This window comes from Echeneis naucrates, chromosome 14 (genome assembly GCF_900963305.1).
Source record: "Echeneis naucrates chromosome 14, fEcheNa1.1, whole genome shotgun sequence".
NCBI classification, from domain to species: domain Eukaryota; kingdom Metazoa; phylum Chordata; class Actinopteri; order Carangiformes; family Echeneidae; genus Echeneis; species Echeneis naucrates.
Genome location: NC_042524.1, coordinates 6,230,530 through 6,248,096, shown reverse-complemented (window position 1 = coordinate 6,248,096; position 17,567 = coordinate 6,230,530). Strand labels below are relative to the sequence as shown.

General features: G+C 40.4%; 3 protein-coding genes across 6 annotated transcripts; 1 reads left to right on the top strand and 2 right to left on the bottom strand.

Annotated features, from left to right (window-relative positions):
• Positions 1–78: 78 nt before the first annotated feature.
• Positions 79–3,662, bottom strand: LOC115054238 (protein FAM111A-like). Of its 3 annotated transcripts, none has more exons than XM_029519343.1 (3): positions 3,411–3,662; positions 2,365–2,474; positions 79–2,288 (listed from the first exon to the last, which is right to left on the bottom strand). In XM_029519343.1, exons 2-3 carry the CDS (start codon positions 2,422–2,424, stop codon positions 480–482), a joined length of 1,869 nt encoding a protein of 622 aa, XP_029375203.1. In that variant the 5' UTR covers positions 2,425–2,474; positions 3,411–3,662; the 3' UTR covers positions 79–479. The 3 variants fall into 3 exon arrangements, with proteins under 3 accessions (XP_029375203.1, XP_029375205.1, XP_029375204.1); XM_029519345.1 differs by having other exon boundaries at positions 2,365–2,460; XM_029519344.1 differs by lacking the exon at positions 3,411–3,662 and having other exon boundaries at positions 2,365–3,403.
• A 249-nt stretch (positions 3,663–3,911) lies between these two features.
• Positions 3,912–9,442, top strand: asl (argininosuccinate lyase). 2 transcript variants are annotated; one of them, XM_029519290.1, is made up of 16 exons: positions 3,912–3,926; positions 4,105–4,299; positions 4,856–4,939; positions 5,593–5,649; positions 5,743–5,840; positions 5,927–6,004; positions 6,126–6,203; positions 6,293–6,345; positions 6,636–6,698; positions 6,808–6,922; positions 7,057–7,141; positions 7,300–7,359; positions 7,468–7,551; positions 7,806–7,886; positions 8,380–8,486; positions 8,627–9,442. In XM_029519290.1, the coding sequence occupies exons 1-16, from the start codon at positions 3,912–3,914 to the stop codon at positions 8,769–8,771; spliced, it is 1,398 nt and encodes a 465-aa protein (XP_029375150.1). In that variant the 3' UTR covers positions 8,772–9,442. The 2 variants fall into 2 exon arrangements, with proteins under 2 accessions (XP_029375150.1, XP_029375151.1); XM_029519291.1 differs by lacking the exon at positions 3,912–3,926 and having other exon boundaries at positions 4,099–4,299; positions 8,627–8,771.
• A 555-nt stretch (positions 9,443–9,997) lies between these two features.
• On the bottom strand, positions 9,998–17,502 carry ca4c (carbonic anhydrase IV c). Its single transcript, XM_029519292.1, has 8 exons — positions 15,154–17,502; positions 12,697–12,744; positions 12,060–12,224; positions 11,486–11,631; positions 10,838–10,930; positions 10,687–10,753; positions 10,368–10,531; positions 9,998–10,186 (listed from the first exon to the last, which is right to left on the bottom strand). Exons 1-8 carry the CDS (start codon positions 15,206–15,208, stop codon positions 9,998–10,000), a joined length of 927 nt encoding a protein of 308 aa, XP_029375152.1. The 5' UTR covers positions 15,209–17,502.
• Positions 17,503–17,567: the final 65 nt, after the last annotated feature.

The window sequence follows — 17,567 nt, the reverse complement described above, 5'->3', positions numbered from 1 at the left end:
CAATCCATACCAGCAACTTTTAGTTTTAGGATGTATCCATTGTCTTTCTGACCAAATATTTTAATTTAAATCCAACTCTGCTCTGAAAACTAGTAAATCATTTTCATACATTGCTTTTACATACACAATTTACATATTTGCATTTAAAAATTTTTATTAATAAAAATATACATTGGAAAGCAAGATTGCTGTTTTTTTCTTTACAAGAGGCATTCAAAGTTCACAAGAATTTACAGTTCTAGTTACAATTTTCATCCCCACTCTCCTGTCTTTAACCATGACAGCTATTGTTGGTCCCTGCTGAAGTTGCTGTGTTTACCCACAAGCCGAAAGAGTGCATACAGCCACCTATCGTAGCAGAGGCGACATGATTTCAACAAATAAATCAATTACACTCCCGTGCATGTATACTGGGACAAGGACAGAAGTCCAGTTAGGTGGCTTTAGCGAACTACACCCATAGCTAGACTTAACTGTGCTTAATATCTTTTATCAATGGTTAGTGGGGTTATCTGTGTCGTGTCCATTGGGACAACATCCTCAGTTTGAGAAAAGAACTCAAAGAACTTCTTAAGACGGTCATCATTTCTGAACAATCCACTTCCAGCTGGAATTTTAAATGCTTGGAGGTTTCTGCTACTAACGAGTTTCTTCACATTGTTCATCATATTTTGGGAGTGTTCAAACTCGCAAGCAAGAAATGTCTTCAACACATCAAATCTTTGCGTTTCCACCAGCTGGATAATGAGGTGTTCAATAATGCCAGATAAAGGATAGCCAAATTCTATTTCAGTTGGTTGTTCACCTCTTTCAATGGATGGAAATCCTCCTGAATGCATTGCAACAACTTTGCCGTACTTATCAAAGACAGGAGAGCCAGAGGAGCCAAAATAAAGACAGGACCAGTAAAATAAAGCATGTGGGATCTGGAAACTGTAAATTTTAGAGTAATTGTGAGCAATGAGTTGAGTGTGACCTTGGTTTTCTTTTCCAGAATAACTGACATCAGGTGTAATAATGCACGTATCTATATTTCTAGGACCACCATTTGGATAGCCAATAATACGAACTACACCTTTTGGGGGAGGGAAACCAAAGTCTTTTAACAGCCCATTGGGCAATGTCTGATCAGCCCTGAGCTTTAACAGAGCCCAGTCATGCAAGTGCCCGGATACATCGGGCCCACGTTCAAATCCAGCAACCTCTTCCACTTCTACCTCGACAAACTTTTGTACTAGTTCATCATCTGTGTTTAAACTTTCAAAAGAAAACTGGACCGTGGCCCTCTTATTAAGCTGCCCACTTTTCTGATCAAAAATGTCTGTGATTACATGAGCATTTGTCTGGACAAACTTGTCAAACAGGAGAAAACCACTTCCACTTGGATTCCCATCAATTCTCACTTGACAAACAGACTCACTGAGCTTCATCAGTTTCATCATAGTTTTAGTCTCTACGCATACCCCAGCGTTCTGTCCAAACTCTACCAACAGATTCTTATGAGAACGTTGAGAGATGCCCTTCTTCTTTTTCTTACCCTTCAGCAACTTGTGTGAATGGGGTATTTCGGATAATATCTTTGTAGATGCCACAGTTTCATTTGAATTTGGTTCACTTGTTGAAGACTCCTGTAAGTGATCCTGGTTTTCATCATACACATCGTTGCTCTCAAGGCTGCTTGACTGGCTATTTGATTGATTAGACTTTTTGATACATATGATCCTGAAAGTTTTACCATCAAGATCATCCACAAGATTCAGCATTTCTGTGTTTACTTCAGTCCTTAAGTCAGAGAGCGCACATTTATTTTGGAATGCTGTTTTCAGAAATCGACCATCTCTCCTGAGAGCTTGTTTCACTGTTTCCCCTTTGTATGCATGAACAGCCAATTCCTGAACAACGTCCTTTAGTGCTGGGTTTGTCATGATTCTTACGACACCTTTACCTCCCTTTGTCAGTACATTAAACATCACAAGGTCCCCTGATAACCCCATTCTGCGAGGGGGAGCAGAGCCACAACCCTGTTGCTTTGGCCGGTCTGCATTTTTAACAGTTTTCACATTTAAACATTCATTTTTAATCAGACTACATGGACAATGTAAACTGATAGCTCTACCATCTCTGAGAATAACAACATCTTTGTTTTTTTGGTTTCTTACAAATTTTCTAAACTGTGAACTTCTTTTCAGCGAGTCCTCAATAGTTCCTGCTTGGGCGCAGGTGATGGATGTCTTTGTCCCGCTTTTGGTGTGAAATTCAAAAGTATGGGTTCCATGCGGCGCCTCTTCCTAAAAAATAAAATCATTGCATGTCATTTAATCACCTCTCGAGTCAGTAATAAACATATGGCAGAAGAATCTGTACCTCAGCAGCCTGATTATTTTCTGGTCCATCATTTCCGGTCTTCATTGACTTAGATTCCATTTTTCATCAGATGTTTCCTGCTGAATGGCAATGGTGCTGACAGGATGTTACTAAAAAGGCAACATAATTAATTTTGGTTAATTAATCTTGAATATGAATTTCCAAATTATCAATAAGGTTTTAAAAAGTTGAGTAGTTAATACAAAGATCGTTATGTCTCTGAAAGGGCCCATAGCTATTCCCACTGCCACCGGGAAATATCATGTTAATACTTTGTATATGAATTTGATTGAATGAATTAATTTCTATATCCTTATTTGTGCCTTGCATGTGCCATTAAAACACATTTTTTTAAAGCTGATGTAAAGCTGATCTTTTCGTCGTTGTGTGTTATAGAAACAATCTGTCCACAGGGTTTTTTGACCCTTTTGTTTTTTGTTTTTGTTTTTTTTTTTTTTTAGACAGAAATGATAAGTTAACTCTTTCCCTGAATTAAAGAGAGCTGAAAATCCTCCAGTTTCTCTGTATTTCCTGTCAGGTTGCAGTCTGTGTGATCATCGGTTCAGTCAAAATGTTACCATGCAATAACATTTTCAGACAAAGGCTGCTCAAATGACTGATTGTGAAACTTAACCAAATACATGTAATAAAACTATAAAAACACCACTACGAGTGTTGCACACTCAAAATATTCGCCATTTTAATTTCTCCTCTTTCCTTTCGCTCTCATTTTTCTTCGACGCCACCTCATTCACGTCTCTGGCTCGAATTTCACTCAAAGATGCAATGCAAGTAACACAACAATTTAAATCCCCGAAACAATAATGCATATAATAAAATATTTCTGCAGCGGGAAATCAGACTCTTAGCATCCATTAGCTTAGCTACTACAGTTGCATTAGTAAGTAACCAGTAACATATAGCGGGAATCAACTCTCCCATTATTTCAACCATCACCCCCCGACTGTAAACTTTATATGTGCCATAAATAAACCAATATCACAGAGTGCTACCTGTAAATTATAAAGAAACTGTAATCCGGTTACCTTTTCTTCTTTCTCTTCTTCTTTACCTGAAGTGACTTCCTGCAGCGTGTGGTTCACAAAGAACCCGGAAGTGAAGGACAAGAGCCGGCTGTTGATTTGGAGCAGATGTAGTTATTTGTTTGTTTGTTCGTTTTCTCCTATTTCTCCGGTTAAAGCCACGAATGAGTGATCGAGTTGTGTGCTGGCATCTGTGTGCGTTCACTCCACAGTGACTGGGAGAGAGTGAAGAAGCTCAGGGCGGGATCGGCGACTTAAGAAACATACAGACTGTTGTATATTCATAAATCTGGACACGTGCCCCGCCCCTCCCCCTCCGCTCCTGTTCCTGATTCGCTCCCGTCAGTGTGACGTCTTCGGTGACGTGTCTTAAAGGGGCAGCTGTGTCTTCTGGAGAAGCAGCCTCAGTGCTGCAGCACTGCCGGTTCTTTGACATTAACTGCCTCTCACCGAAAACATTTCTCCGGCCAGAAAGCACTACGGATCCCAGAAACGTCGATAAACATGTCCAGTACGGAGGTAAGTTCACTCTTTAGCAGCTCTTTAGCAGCAGCTGCTGCCACTCTTGTGTTGTTTTAACGCCCAGCTGGACGCTGAAAACACAAACTGTCAGACCGGATCCTCCGTAAACAGACACAGGAAAACGTTTAGGACTCTTTTTCTCAGGCTAAATGTTTCTGCACCTCTATCTCCTCAGGGGAATAAGCTCTGGGGAGGCCGTTTTGTGGGAGACACCGACCCCATCATGGAGAAGTTCAATGCATCTGTTGCTTATGACCAGAGGATGTGGGATGCTGACATCCGAGGGAGTAAGGCCTATGTGAGGGCTCTGGAGAAGGCCAGGCTGGTCAGCACGGATGAGATGGACCAGATTTTACATGGGATGGATCAGGTTAACGCACACTCTCTCTCCTTTGTAGGACTTCAGGGAAAATAGACAAAAAAGTCCACCAAGGTTATACTTTTGCAGCTGTGTGACAGCTGCTGGACGGTGTGTGTGTTGCTGTCAGACCTTCAGTGCAGATTCAGGTTCATAGATAACAGCTGAAAATGTGCCATTGCACAGGATTCCTCTGTACTCTGCTGAGTGTGTGCTGGACAATAGTATCACCATGTGACAGGCGACAGCTGCAAAACAGCTTCAGTAATTCTCTGTCCCACATAGTCAGGCCCTCTGTAACCTGTTCTGCTCTGTGCAATGTGCAGGTGCCAGTACAAATTACAATGCGACGTTAAATTCAGGAGATGAGCATTTGTCAAAATGAAGAGCAGCTGTTCATTTGCAGATTTCAGGGAAACATTTAGTATATTAACCTTTTCAAATCCAGGCTTCTGAATCCCATCCCGCATTTAAGAAAAGGCCAGAAGTTCACATAATGGAACATCAGGGCAGCTCCTTATAGTGATCAGGATAGTTTTATGTGATGAAGTGCTTTTCGACTTTTCAGATTTCTGAAGAGTGGTCTAAAGGTGCTTTTGTGATCAAACCTGGAGATGAGGACATTCACACTGCTAATGAACGCAGGCTAAAGGTGGGCTTTAGTTTGTTCCTCATAAATCTGTGTCACTTCGTGAAATACTTTCTTTCTAATAAGAACAATAACAACATGATATCTTATGGTTGTGTTTTGTGACAGCTGTGTTTTACTTTTTATGAGGCCCCCTCGTCAATAACATAACAATGAGAACAATATGAATTTGTTTGTTGGTCAGCTAAATTAAATTAATTTAACTGTTAATTATAGCTTAGGTCCAGTTATCATAGATTTGGAAATTATTTCTACATGTAATGGAAACATACACTGAAATTAGATATTGCCTGTGTGAAACGTTTTGCTGTTGGGCTAATGCCAGCAATAATCTTTGTTAACACAGCAAAATAGTTGCCAGGGGTAAGACAACCACACCCATTAAAACAAGTAAGACTCAGCATGTAATTATCAGTAGTTATGAACTATCTGGAAATATCGAAATAGATGTTATAGTTTAGACAGCGGAATCATATACAGATATAGAATATATCACAAACTGACTGCACAAACTTCCAGACGAAGTTCTGAATCTTCTAACATATAGTGGCTGTGTCATCAAATGCTAATATGGCTCCATTGATTTTAATTAGCCACACAGATGCACTTGTTGTTGTGTTTATTTATAACATGAAGGCTATAATCTGTTTTCTCAGGAGCTGGTTGGTGCACCAGCAGGGAAGCTGCACACTGGCAGAAGCAGAAATGACCAAGTTTGTATAAAAAGATGAAAACTGTAATGATGAAATTATAATTTGGATTTGCAAGTATCATGAGACCATGCTGTGTGTGTTTTGTCTGACCAGGTAGTTACTGACATGAGGCTGTGGCTGCGAGATGCTATCTCAACCCTCGCAGGAAATGCCCTACAGCTGATATCTACTATGGTGGAGCGGGCAGCAGCGTAAGCGAGATATACACACCAGTATAAGCAATAATGCGTATGTTGTTGTAATTGAACTTTCCCTGCTCTTTCTGTCTGATCGTTAGAGAAATTGATGTCCTAGTTCCTGGTTACACCCACATGCAAAGAGCTCAGCCAATAAGATGGAGCCACTGGATTCTTAGGTGACATTTTTAAAGTAAAACATAGAGAGCAGTATAAGTGTGCCACATCCTTTATTCCAGGACTCGTTTTTCCACATCAGTCTTAACGTTTTTCTTTCCTCACACTCACCGGTCGACCCAGTCATGCAGTTGCTCTGAGCAGAGACGTTGAACGGCTGCAGGAGATCAAAAAAAGAGTTAATGTGTTAGCTCTTGGCAGGTATGCATACAGCTGCAGCTACAGCATACAGCTTGACCGTCTGATACAGAGGCACAACCACTTAAACAGATCTCTCATGTCGTTTGCAGCGGTGCCATCGCTGGAACACCACTCAACATCGACAGGGAGTTCCTGCGGACAGGTCAGGCCACTTACTAAAATAAAACCCACCTGTTGCCTTATTGGTGCTTCTGTCTTTGAGGGGTGTCTCAGGTGTTAATGGAGTATGCATTTTTAAAGAGGCTTTAACCAACATTTTACAATAATTTATCAAATTCAAATGATCAATGACACAATGTGCCGTGTATTGCCAAATCATTGCTCACATTTACTGCTTAGTTTGACTCGCTTTTGGAATCCCAAGTCAACTTCACCCCTAATTATGTGCAGGTTTAACAATGCATAACTAAATATTTTCCTCTGGACGTGCAGAGTTGGCGTTTGATGCCATCAGTCTAAACAGTATGGATGCCACGGGCCAAAGAGACTTTGTTGGTATGTAATCTAAATGTCAGCCAGCTGTCATACATGCCGCAGAGCATGCAAAGAATAAAAAAATATATATACATGTATGTGCTGTTGACTTCTGCTTGTGTTTCTGTAGCGGAGTTCTTGTTCTGGGCTTCGTTGTGTTTGACCCACCTTAGTAAGATGGCTGAGGACCTGATGCTGTACAGTACTAAAGAGTTCTCCTTCATCACACTGTCCGACGCCTACAGGTCAGTTTGTGTGTCACAGTATCTCTAAATTACACTTTGTTAAGCCTTGTTTGCTGTTACTCTGAAACATGCCTTTACCTCTGCTGACATTCTGCCTTTCCCATGGTTTGTCCCACCTATACATGTTCATGTAGCACAGGCAGCAGCCTGATGCCCCAGAAGAAGAATGCTGACAGTCTGGAGCTGATCAGGAGCAAAGCAGGTCGTGTTTTTGGCAGAGTAAGACTAAAGATAGACTCCTGCTAACTTATCTGTTCATTGAAGAGACATATAACTAATTTCTCTTAAGCCTACAGCCCAAATGCTATAAAGAAAAATGAACTTCTCTATGATGTTATGTGTGACTCTGAAGTATTTGACTTTTTTCTATATTTCAGTGTGCAGGGTTCATGATGACTCTGAAGGGCCTGCCCAGCACCTACAATAAAGATCTGCAGGTGTGCCGGTGTATTTCTTTGTGCACTTAAGGGAGGAACTTTTGTTCTGGAAATTTTGTCTTCAACTTTGGTGTGCTGGTGTCTTTGTGTTTTGTTGTTCTTCTTCAGGAAGATAAGGAGGCCATGTTTGACTGCTATGATACCATTAATGCTGTGCTGCAGGTGTCAACTGGAGTCATGTCAACTCTGCAGGTCAAAGATTTTAGTCTCGGTTAATTATTATGAAAGCAAGGATCATAGAGCTTGTCACATGGTTACAAGGCGTTTTTAAATGGTGAATAGTTTGTTGTGTGTGTGTGTTTTTTTTTTTTGTTTTGTTTTTTTTTTTGTTTTGTTTTTTTTTTCCCCAAACAAAACTTAAAAGAGAAAGTTTTAATTTGAATTTTCAGTATGTGGTTCAGCTGTTCTGAATTTGACCAGACAAACTGACTATTATTTTGTTTCAGATCAACCAGAGTGTGATGGAAGCAGCTCTCAGTCCTGACATGTTGGCTACTGATTTGGCCTACTACCTCGTGAGGAAGGGAGTGAGTATTTTCTTCTGTCGATGAATTACAGCCTAAATATTTGTCATTTTTTTTTTTTTTTTTTTTTTTAATAATTACATGAGGAAAAAATCCTTTAAGTATGAAAAGCAAATCTGTAACACGAGGTGTGTGAATATCGGGGTTAATAAGAGAAGTTAGCTCATAGGTAGCTCTGGTAACTCCTCATCAAATGTAGACTTATATTAAGATAATGTTCTTTGCAAAAATACATACATAAACAGAGACAAACAGTAATTTCGCCCGCGTTCCATCAATATTATAATATCTGTAAATATGCCAAACCAACTCCTCCATTTCCTCTGCTGTGGCCATGTGAACAGTGTTCAAATTCCTAAAAACACTATAATCATTATTTTGTGTATAACTATTATTCAGACTTTTTGTTCTGGTGTCGTCAGCTTCAGAAAAGTAGGACCATGCTGTGATGGATGAAAACATTTCTATGGTTTGTTGTATATTTGTGTGTTTACAGATGCCCTTCAGAGAGGCCCATGGTGTCTCTGGGAAGGCCGTCTTCATGGCAGAATCCAAAAATATTCCTCTCAATCAACTCACTCTGGAAGATCTGACTACTCTCAGGTGACTGTTTCTTTTGTCACATACACAAAGACACACAAACAACTGCAACTTAAAAAACCTAAAACCCTGCCACCCTTGCTGTTTCCCCTGCAGACATGTAATCTCATTTCTTTCCTGCTCCTCCTACTTTCCTCCTTTAGTCCTCTGTTTGGAGGTGACGTGGCCTCTGTGTGGGACTACAGGAGCAGTGTGGAGCAGTACAGTGCCCCTGGAGGCACCGCTAAGAATAGCGTCACTGCACAGGTGGAACACCTGAGAGTCTGGCTTAAGAAACAGGCGCAGTGAATTTCACCACAACAGCTTGAATCAGGCTTTCTTCTGCAATAAGTGTAGTATGTAGACTGACACCATGCTGACTTGGAAAACCATGTTGCCTTTCAAATATTCTCCTCTTCTTTGTACTGAAGCTACGTGATAACTGGACGATGTGTAAGTGATCACGTTGCAGCTGGGGACGGGGCTCAAAAAATTGGACCAGTGTAAAGTAGTGGACAAAAATAAATAAAAGCTATTTTTATAGCCTAATCCATTATAGATCCTATTTTCTTGTCTGTTTCTGTATAAATGCTGCAGAAACTACAGTTTCTGGTTTCTTGACATAAAATCTTTGACTTATTTTTGTGGATAAGCTGAGCTAATGCATTATGAATGCAAAATGATCTAAATCAAATTTTTAATGCTGTGACGGTTCAAAGAAATTCTGGTTTATACTGCCCCCCCCCCCCAATTGGATTTTCTAGTTAAATCAATAAAAGTTGATTATACACAAAGGAATGCATTAATCACTTTAAAAATATTATGTAATAAGTGGCATTACAGAAAGGTTGTTTCTAAAGCAGAGTGTCAGGTCTTTATGTACATTTAGAAGATAGATTATACAACTTACTGTACATATTAGTGTACAGTGTGTTCTGTGTTAAATCATTTGAACAGCATTACATGGAACAATACAAATTTAAAAAAAAAAAAAAAAAAAATAGCACAACTGCAGTTAACGTGCAGGGAAAGTCCATAGTTTATGTTACCATAAGAAAGAAAGATGTTACTTAAAGGGTTAGGGGTAATTCTACATTTTTATTCATCAGACCTCTGTTCTATATGAAACATCGGCCCCAAAAGTCTGAGGTAAACTGACCTACCTATTAGATGCTGCAGTATGTTAATGCACTACCCAGAGTGAGCAGCAGACAGTGAGATAATAAAGTGTTTATAGCTGCACTAGGAGTTTATCCATAGTTGTTGTTCTCTCACAGCATTGGCTCATTTTATCTTTGAGCAAAATAACAGCATTAAAAACATCTAATCTCATAATCAATAACTTCTCTCACTTTCACAGCACTCACCATAACTCACGATAACAGGCTAAAGGTCAAATGCAAATGCACTGGTAATTTCTTTTTAATGAATAACCATAAACAGAGTTGGTTTTTTTTTTTTCACTAGGACTCAGGTGAAAAGTGTCCTTTACACACACACACACAGAAGCTTTTCCACATAAATCATAGGTCGATTCAGTGTATCAGTACTGTTGCACTGAGCACAGCAGAGAAAACACCAAACCACAAGTGGTTGGCTTTGTTCAAAGCTGAACTGGCCTTGGAGCGATACACAACTCTACCATCTAGAGGCTGGGTGGGTCTGAAGATGTCAGTCATGGGCTGTCCAGTCCAAAACTTGCACTGCTTAACTATTGCATCCAGCTGGAGAGGAGAGGGACAAAACTGAAACATCAACTGAGGAGCGGAGACGACATTTATACAAGAGCAGCATCACAAACGATCAAGTAGAAGATGATCAGATGATGCTGAACACACCACATGTTCATTAATCTCCTGTACTATAGAGATGGGATGCACAGCATAGTTCCTAATAGTCCCTCACCTGTCCACTGCTGATGGCCAAAGTCCTATGAAACACTGTCCATGCCACTGCCTGTTCACATCCTGGAGTCGTCATGGAGCCCACGTAGCGATAATAACCGTGGAGCTCCTTTGCAGATGGGATGATGTTGCTGAGTTGAAAGTTTTGGATAACTGTGCTGCTGCCTGAACACAGAGAGGAGGAGCAGAAGTACAGTTAGGCTTTGGTGAAATGTATAGTACCACGAAAGGTCACATTCACAGTTAAACTTTCAAGGCTTACAAAAAGTTACTGACTCCTTATTTTCACGTTTCACACATTAATGTGACTGAATTCATACCATTGATTTGTACTCGGCCTAAAGCAGCTATTACTGTGTCCAAATGAGGATGATCATCTGCTGTTTCCTGTGAGAACAACAACAACAGTATATCACGTATATAGACCGTTGGTCTTAAATGTATACCAAGTATCACATCTTCATGTATTACCTCAAACAGGAAGGCGAGCAGAGCTATACCAGCCATGTCATGTTCTGCCTCTGCCAGCGAGCCGTACGGCTCCTTAATGTGGACAATGTGCAGCTGAGAGGAGGAGGAGAAGGTAACAGCACGTTGAAGCACAGTCTATAGGCAACGGCTCTATAAATGAAAGCTTTCAGTGCCATTTGCCTCTAAAGTGGTTAAATGTATTAATAATGATCTATGGCTACAATGATAGATAAATATAAGTCTTTAGAGCAGAACTGTATTCACCCTGGTGGTTTACTACATCAGAGTAAATATTTCCATCTGCAGAGGTTTTAAATTTCATGGTCCACTAGTTCCAATCTTTTGATACTTTATGAGCTTGCATTGTGTAATACTGCTGCCTTGTGAAGACAGCCTCAGGATTAGGAATGGTCATTGTTTTGTAAATTTGTTTGAATTGAGACTTTTGTAATTGAGGTAGTTGTACATGAATTACGCAGAGCTATTTATTATATTATTATAATAATAGAACATGCTTCAATTTCCACCAGAATAAAAATGCTGCTTGGTTCATGAACAATACTAAACGATCTGAGTTTAATATCCGACCTTTGTGTTATCTAAAAGATAATGTTCAGCACCAAAAGCAACAAATCGTAATCGGTATACCTCCATTGGGAATCTCTCTCCATCGATGGTGTGTTCTGATCCTGGTCTCCCATTTCCTCCCCAGTGGAAGTGAAACTGGGCGGCTCTATACTGACCAGGCAGAGCTCCACCAGTCAACTGGACTGACTGAGGCAGAATAAAGTGAGCTGCAGGAAACAGAGACTGTCTTTCAGTACACCTGATAAAGTTCAGCTGTGTTTTCACCTCAACAGCGCTAACATGGAAACAGGAAGTTCCCACTAAAGCAACCAAGGTCAGAAAAAAAAGTCCAAAAAAGGACCAGTAGTAATTCAGGGAACATCGGGGGGGTTTGGGGGCCGGTGGCACTGAGTGCTGCCATTGGTCAAATAATATTTGATGTAGCAGATAAATCTTAGGATCAGTGGGTCAGTGGTGAAGTTCAGGATTAGCTGTCTTCGCTTTTAATGCGTAAACTGAGTTGTGTTTATGTTTCATCTTCCCATCAGGTTGGTCCCTTCTGTTCTTGGGAACTTTTCTAAACTTTTGACGAAAAAGGAGGATGAAAAGGAGAGAATAAGAACAAACCAAAAGCTCTTGGGCAGGCCTGTATTACCAGAATGTCCTTTGTTTTCCACTGTGACGTTGACTACATCGGTGTGACCGATGAAGGTGAACGGTGGCAAAGCGCTGTTGATGTGCACTTTGCTGGTGACGATGTTAATTGGTGACTGCCGTAATCCTCCACAGCTGGGAAACTGAGCCGCCCAGTGGTTGGGATCTAAACATCATAAACATCACCATCAGCATTATTTAAATGTCAGACCTCGCTGACTGTACCATCACTGTGTTACTCTTAAAACGAAGAGATATAGAATAGAAACATTTTTCCCCGAACAGCTGAAAGTTCACGTCACTTCGGGGTCAAAGGCCATTCTCGTCTCTTTACATTGTCTCTGAACATTTTAATGTTGCGTTCAGCAACTTAATGATTATTTTGGAGAAAGTTTTAAATTTAAACTTCCAACCTAAATGGCCATGTAGGTTGTTTGTTGCATAGCAGTGAAGTTTGGATGGACCAGCCACCGTTGGTTAAGTTTTAGGAACAGGTGGTTTGGGTTAAGATAAGTTAGGTTTAGCTCATCCATCCCCCCAGAGTCAATCTAACACAGACGTTAACACTCTTTACACCACAAGTTTTGACTTTCTTCCTCCAGTCATATTTACTGAGGGCTGTAATCAGCGTTTCTCACCTCTGCATGTGTCATCACAGGAGTACTGGCTCTGGTAACACCACTGAGCTGGAGAAGAAGTCAACAGGCAGTTCAGACACGGACGTGCTGTATATTATTCTTCAGGTGAAGTTAAACAGTTAATAAATGAGTATTAATTGCCCCCACCTTCACGCTCTATTAGCCACAGTGAAGGTTTTTTTTCTCCGTCAGCAGTCTGAGCAGCTGATCTGCTAATGTGTTTGTTCTGGAGCTGAACTTTGGGAAGTGAGGAAAAGACTTTTTTTCTCACATACATATTTAATCCAACATAATTATTAATTCTCACATTACTAATCCTGTTCTCAGCTGTCTTTTTGTGCGCAGTTAAATATAAATACATTTATAGCAGTTAAATAAATCATGGCTAATTTATCTCCATGACAAATAGATGCTGTGTCATCGTCACAGGACAGATCCTGAAATTCTGTTAGACCCACTGAGTGCTGAAGTTACTACACTTTAACTGGAGGTTACACAAACTCTGAATACAATAACAGGACAAAGTATTGTCCGCACAGGACTGCTTTCAATGTGTGGCGACTGCTTACTTATTATATATTTACTTATTCAGATAACTGCAAAGATGCTGCTTAGACTCAGTGGCAACTTCCTGATGAGGCTGCCACAGAGGCAAAAGGAATTTGTCAGATGATATAAATGTTAAAGTTTGTGGCTCCACTGCTTTCCTGTGTGATTTAAAACAACAACCACAACACCAAAAGTAAGTTGTGAGAGGATGAAATTAGTATTTGCAGCTTTTCTGGTAGTTTCTGTCACTGTTTCGCACGCTTTGCCTGAAAAATTCACACAAAATGGCAACGATCAGACAAACCCCATGACATTACAGTGAAATGAAATTCCCTTCATTTACAGCGTACCTCAGGAAGGTCGAATAATAACCCCCGTCTTTTACTGACTCACATTATTACATGTGTAGCTGTAACTACGTTTTAGAAGAAGATATTTAGATTGTATAATCTATCAGATGAGGCACAGACGTAGTTGTGATTACACTGATTGTATTGTGTGTAAAGTGGATCTGGCTCAGGAAACCTTTATTCAGCTGCCTCTGTGCTGCTGCACCAAACATGTCCGTCCAACAGGTGCTGATGAAGTCATTTAGTCTTGTCCTGTGGTTGTGTATTGTCTTGCTGATGTGAATGAAACTCCAGTGTCTGACTCTGCGGTGGGAATAACGGGCACTATAGAGAACCATTTAGCTAATATAGGAGGCCAGATTAACCCCGCTGCTTCCCACAATGCCATTCTTTGAAAAGGAACAGCAGTTCTCACCAACAGAGAACAATGCACAGGTGGAGTTTGGCTTTTCTCCACCTGCCTCAAACACCTGAGCCAAAAAAGTCCAAAAAAAGAAAAAGAAAAAAGACATGCCAGCGTAAATCCATCAGATTTACTCAGTTTTCTTTTCATTTGTCCCCCCTCTTTTCTGTTCCTTATTCATGAGCAGCATCTTAGAGAAATTACTCTCTAAAAATGTTTTCAAGTTTTTAACTTTTTATGCAAAACTGCTTTTTGACATCACATCCCACCTTTACACACAAGAAGCATTAAATATATTGGGGATGAATTCGACAGCTCAGAATGAATTATACTGTCTAATGTTAGAAAACATTGATTATTGCTGTGCTGCTGCTATAAATGAGTCAGGCTGCTGACTTCTTCACTCTTTGCTCCTTGTTAAACTGCGCAGCGACCACTTGTCCTGCTGTTGTGACCAAATTAATTTAGTGTTAAGAAACAAATAAACATCTTCTGGAATTAAAAGCTGTCCTTATCATCTGATGGACACAAATCCATTAATTATTATTGTTCTCAATTAATTCAGTAATTTTTCAAGTGACAATTTCAACTACCCAATTTGAGAATTTGCTGTTTTGTGTTATATTACAGTGCATTAGATGTTTTTGTGTGTGTATTTCTTGGATTGTTGCTCAGACAAAGCATGAGAACTGATATCACTTTGAGTAGAAATGTTTTAGAGAACAAACAACTGATGATTTCCTAAAGAAAGTTAAATTGTTAGCTGTTTCTTGCAGCCCTGTGTGACGCCCTCTGTCATCGCTTTATTTGTTATTATATGTGGCATTTTATTATGTAATTAGTTATTATCTTGATTCCTCTTTATTCCATAACTATAATGTCTGACTACAAAGGATTTTATTCAGTTTTCAAAAAGCATAACTGTCCAAATAAAATGCAGTAAGAATCACTTCACTATCAGTACTAAGTACTGCAAAAACACTGTAAAAAATAAACTGAAATTAGTTAAACATGCTCAGAGTAGCCATTTATGGGTGCAAATATGTAAAGCAAGAACAGATAAGAACAGATTAGTGTCACTTTTTCAAGCAGTTGTAGCTGTCCGTGTATGTGTGTGTGTGTGTGTGTGTGTGTGCGCGGGTGTGTGCGTCCTACCTGTGGACTGAGACAGGAGAGAAAGTACAACGAAGAGGTAGAGAGAAAAGTCCATGATCAGGACCAGCACAGAGACCAGAGAAGATCCTGACAGAATGAAGTTCAGCTGCCTTCACATACTGACTCTGCAGAGCATATGAAGGGGAGGGAAACTGTACTAGCAGCATGACAAGAAGGTGTGTGTGGGTGTGTGTGTGTGAAAGTGAAAAACCACCACTGTCAGGTGTGTGAAAGGGGAAAGATGGACACCTGCTGGTATAATATATATATTATGCTTTAACTGAACAATCACATCATGAGTGCCACATGTATAAATATATTTATTTCTATATTAATTTAATGCACATGTATATTATTTGACAGTCTGATTAATAAAATATTTCAGCAACAGTTGTTCGTTGGTTATTTTAATTTACAGACATTTTTTGTTTGACGAAATTGAAAAGAAAAAGTCCTCCTTATGATCCGTTTAGTTCCAAAATGTTGCGGTAAACCAACAGCAAAGTTTTGTTCTCTGACGTCATTGAACAGAGAGAAACAAAACAAACAAACAAAAACAGACAGAAATGATCAGATACCATCAGGCTGCCTGTTAGCAGCCGGCTCATCGTTGAAATGGGACAGATTGAAAATTAACTGTAGGTTAATTCATGCATTATAAAAATGACAGCTTGTCAAATATAACTAACTTCATTTTTCCTGCCCTGGTGTCGGTGTTTTGATATCACAGTAAAGTGAAATAACTCTACTGTAGTAACTAGTATGCTTTCATCTACCGCTTATCCGTTTCCGGGTCCGGCTGCTGGAGCCAATCCCAGCTCACACCGGGAGAGGGCAGCGGGGTCACCCTGCACAGGTCAGCAGTCCATCACAGGGCCAACACACAGAGACAGACAGAGACCAACAACCACTCACACTCAGAACTACGGTCCATTAAGAGTCACCATTTAACCCAAACATGATGTCTTTGGACGGTGGGGGGAAACCCACGCAGGCACGGGGGGAAATATGTAAACTCCACACAGAAAGGCCTCAGGCCGGGAATCAAACCCACAAAAATTCTTGTTGCAAAGCAACAGCTACAACTATGTCACCATGCTGTCAACTATAAAAAATATTATATATAAGAGATTTGATGTGTTGATGTTTGGATTTGTAAAGAGAATCTATCCTGGTTTGTTATTGTTCAAAATGTCAAGACTCATTATAATGTCGGCCATATTTGTTGATATTTAAATTTTTCCAGTAGAGCTCCACTTGGCTACAGGAACCCTGAGCTCTGATGATGTCATGTGATGACATCATCAGAGCTGCATCATCCTCTAACTTTTTGACTTTTAACTTTTGATGATGTCATACATGTCTTCACTATAACCAGACAAAGTTCTTCCTGGCAAACAAACTGAGAAAGTTTTTCATGACCACCAAACGTCAGTACAACTTTCACTATAACTCCACAACCAGTAGATCTTTGTTCATCTACAATGGAAGCAAATTCAACTGACCGGCGTCCCAGACCAACTAAAATGCTGCATGCTCTCCGACGAGCCCTTATCAACTCAAAGAGGGAAAATGAGAAGCAGAATGAAGAAATTACAGCTCTGAAGAAGAAGCTGAGCACCAAAGAGAACAGCTGGGAGAAAGAAAAGATGGAGCTTATCAAAGACAGAGACTTCATAGCTTCAACACTGAAGACGAGCCAGGACAGCTTCGACAACCTGGTCAAAAACTTTGAGACCCTAAAAGCCGATTTTGAAGTCGTCACCAAACAGCTGAAGCAGGAACATGAGCAATGCATCAAACTGGATGAAGAGCTCAGTGAAAGTAGGATTGAGGCAAAAGAGTTCTACAACAACGCACGGACAAATTATGAGACGTTACAAAAAGCTGAGGTGTATTGTCAAACCTATGTTGCAAAGTTAAATGAAGAGTGGCAGAGCAAGATAGCTCACATCCAGTCCAAGGCAGTTGCTCAGCTCAATGCTGTTCATGAGTACCATAACAAGATGGTGACACACGTCAGACAGCAGAAACGCAAATGCATCGCCAGTGCCAAGAATGAAGCCGTGAATTTGGCCAATAGGAACCTCGAGTGCATCAAAAGAATGAGAAAAATGGAGACCGAGCTCCACCAGAAGGAAACTGATTGGCAGGCAAAGCTTGACACTCTGGAGGAAACTATCAGGTGTGAGAGGCAAAAGAAAGAGCAGCTGCAGAACAACAAGGCAGACATGGAGGAGAAATGGCTCGCCAAAGAGGAGGAATGGACAAAAGGGACCAGCGTAATGGAGGAACACATCCATCACCTCACTGTGTCGAACACCAAGCTTCATAGGCTGGCCTCTAACCGCTAACCCCCTCCCTGATACACCAATTCCTGCTCCCCCCCCCCCTCTCTCACCCTTCAACCCCTT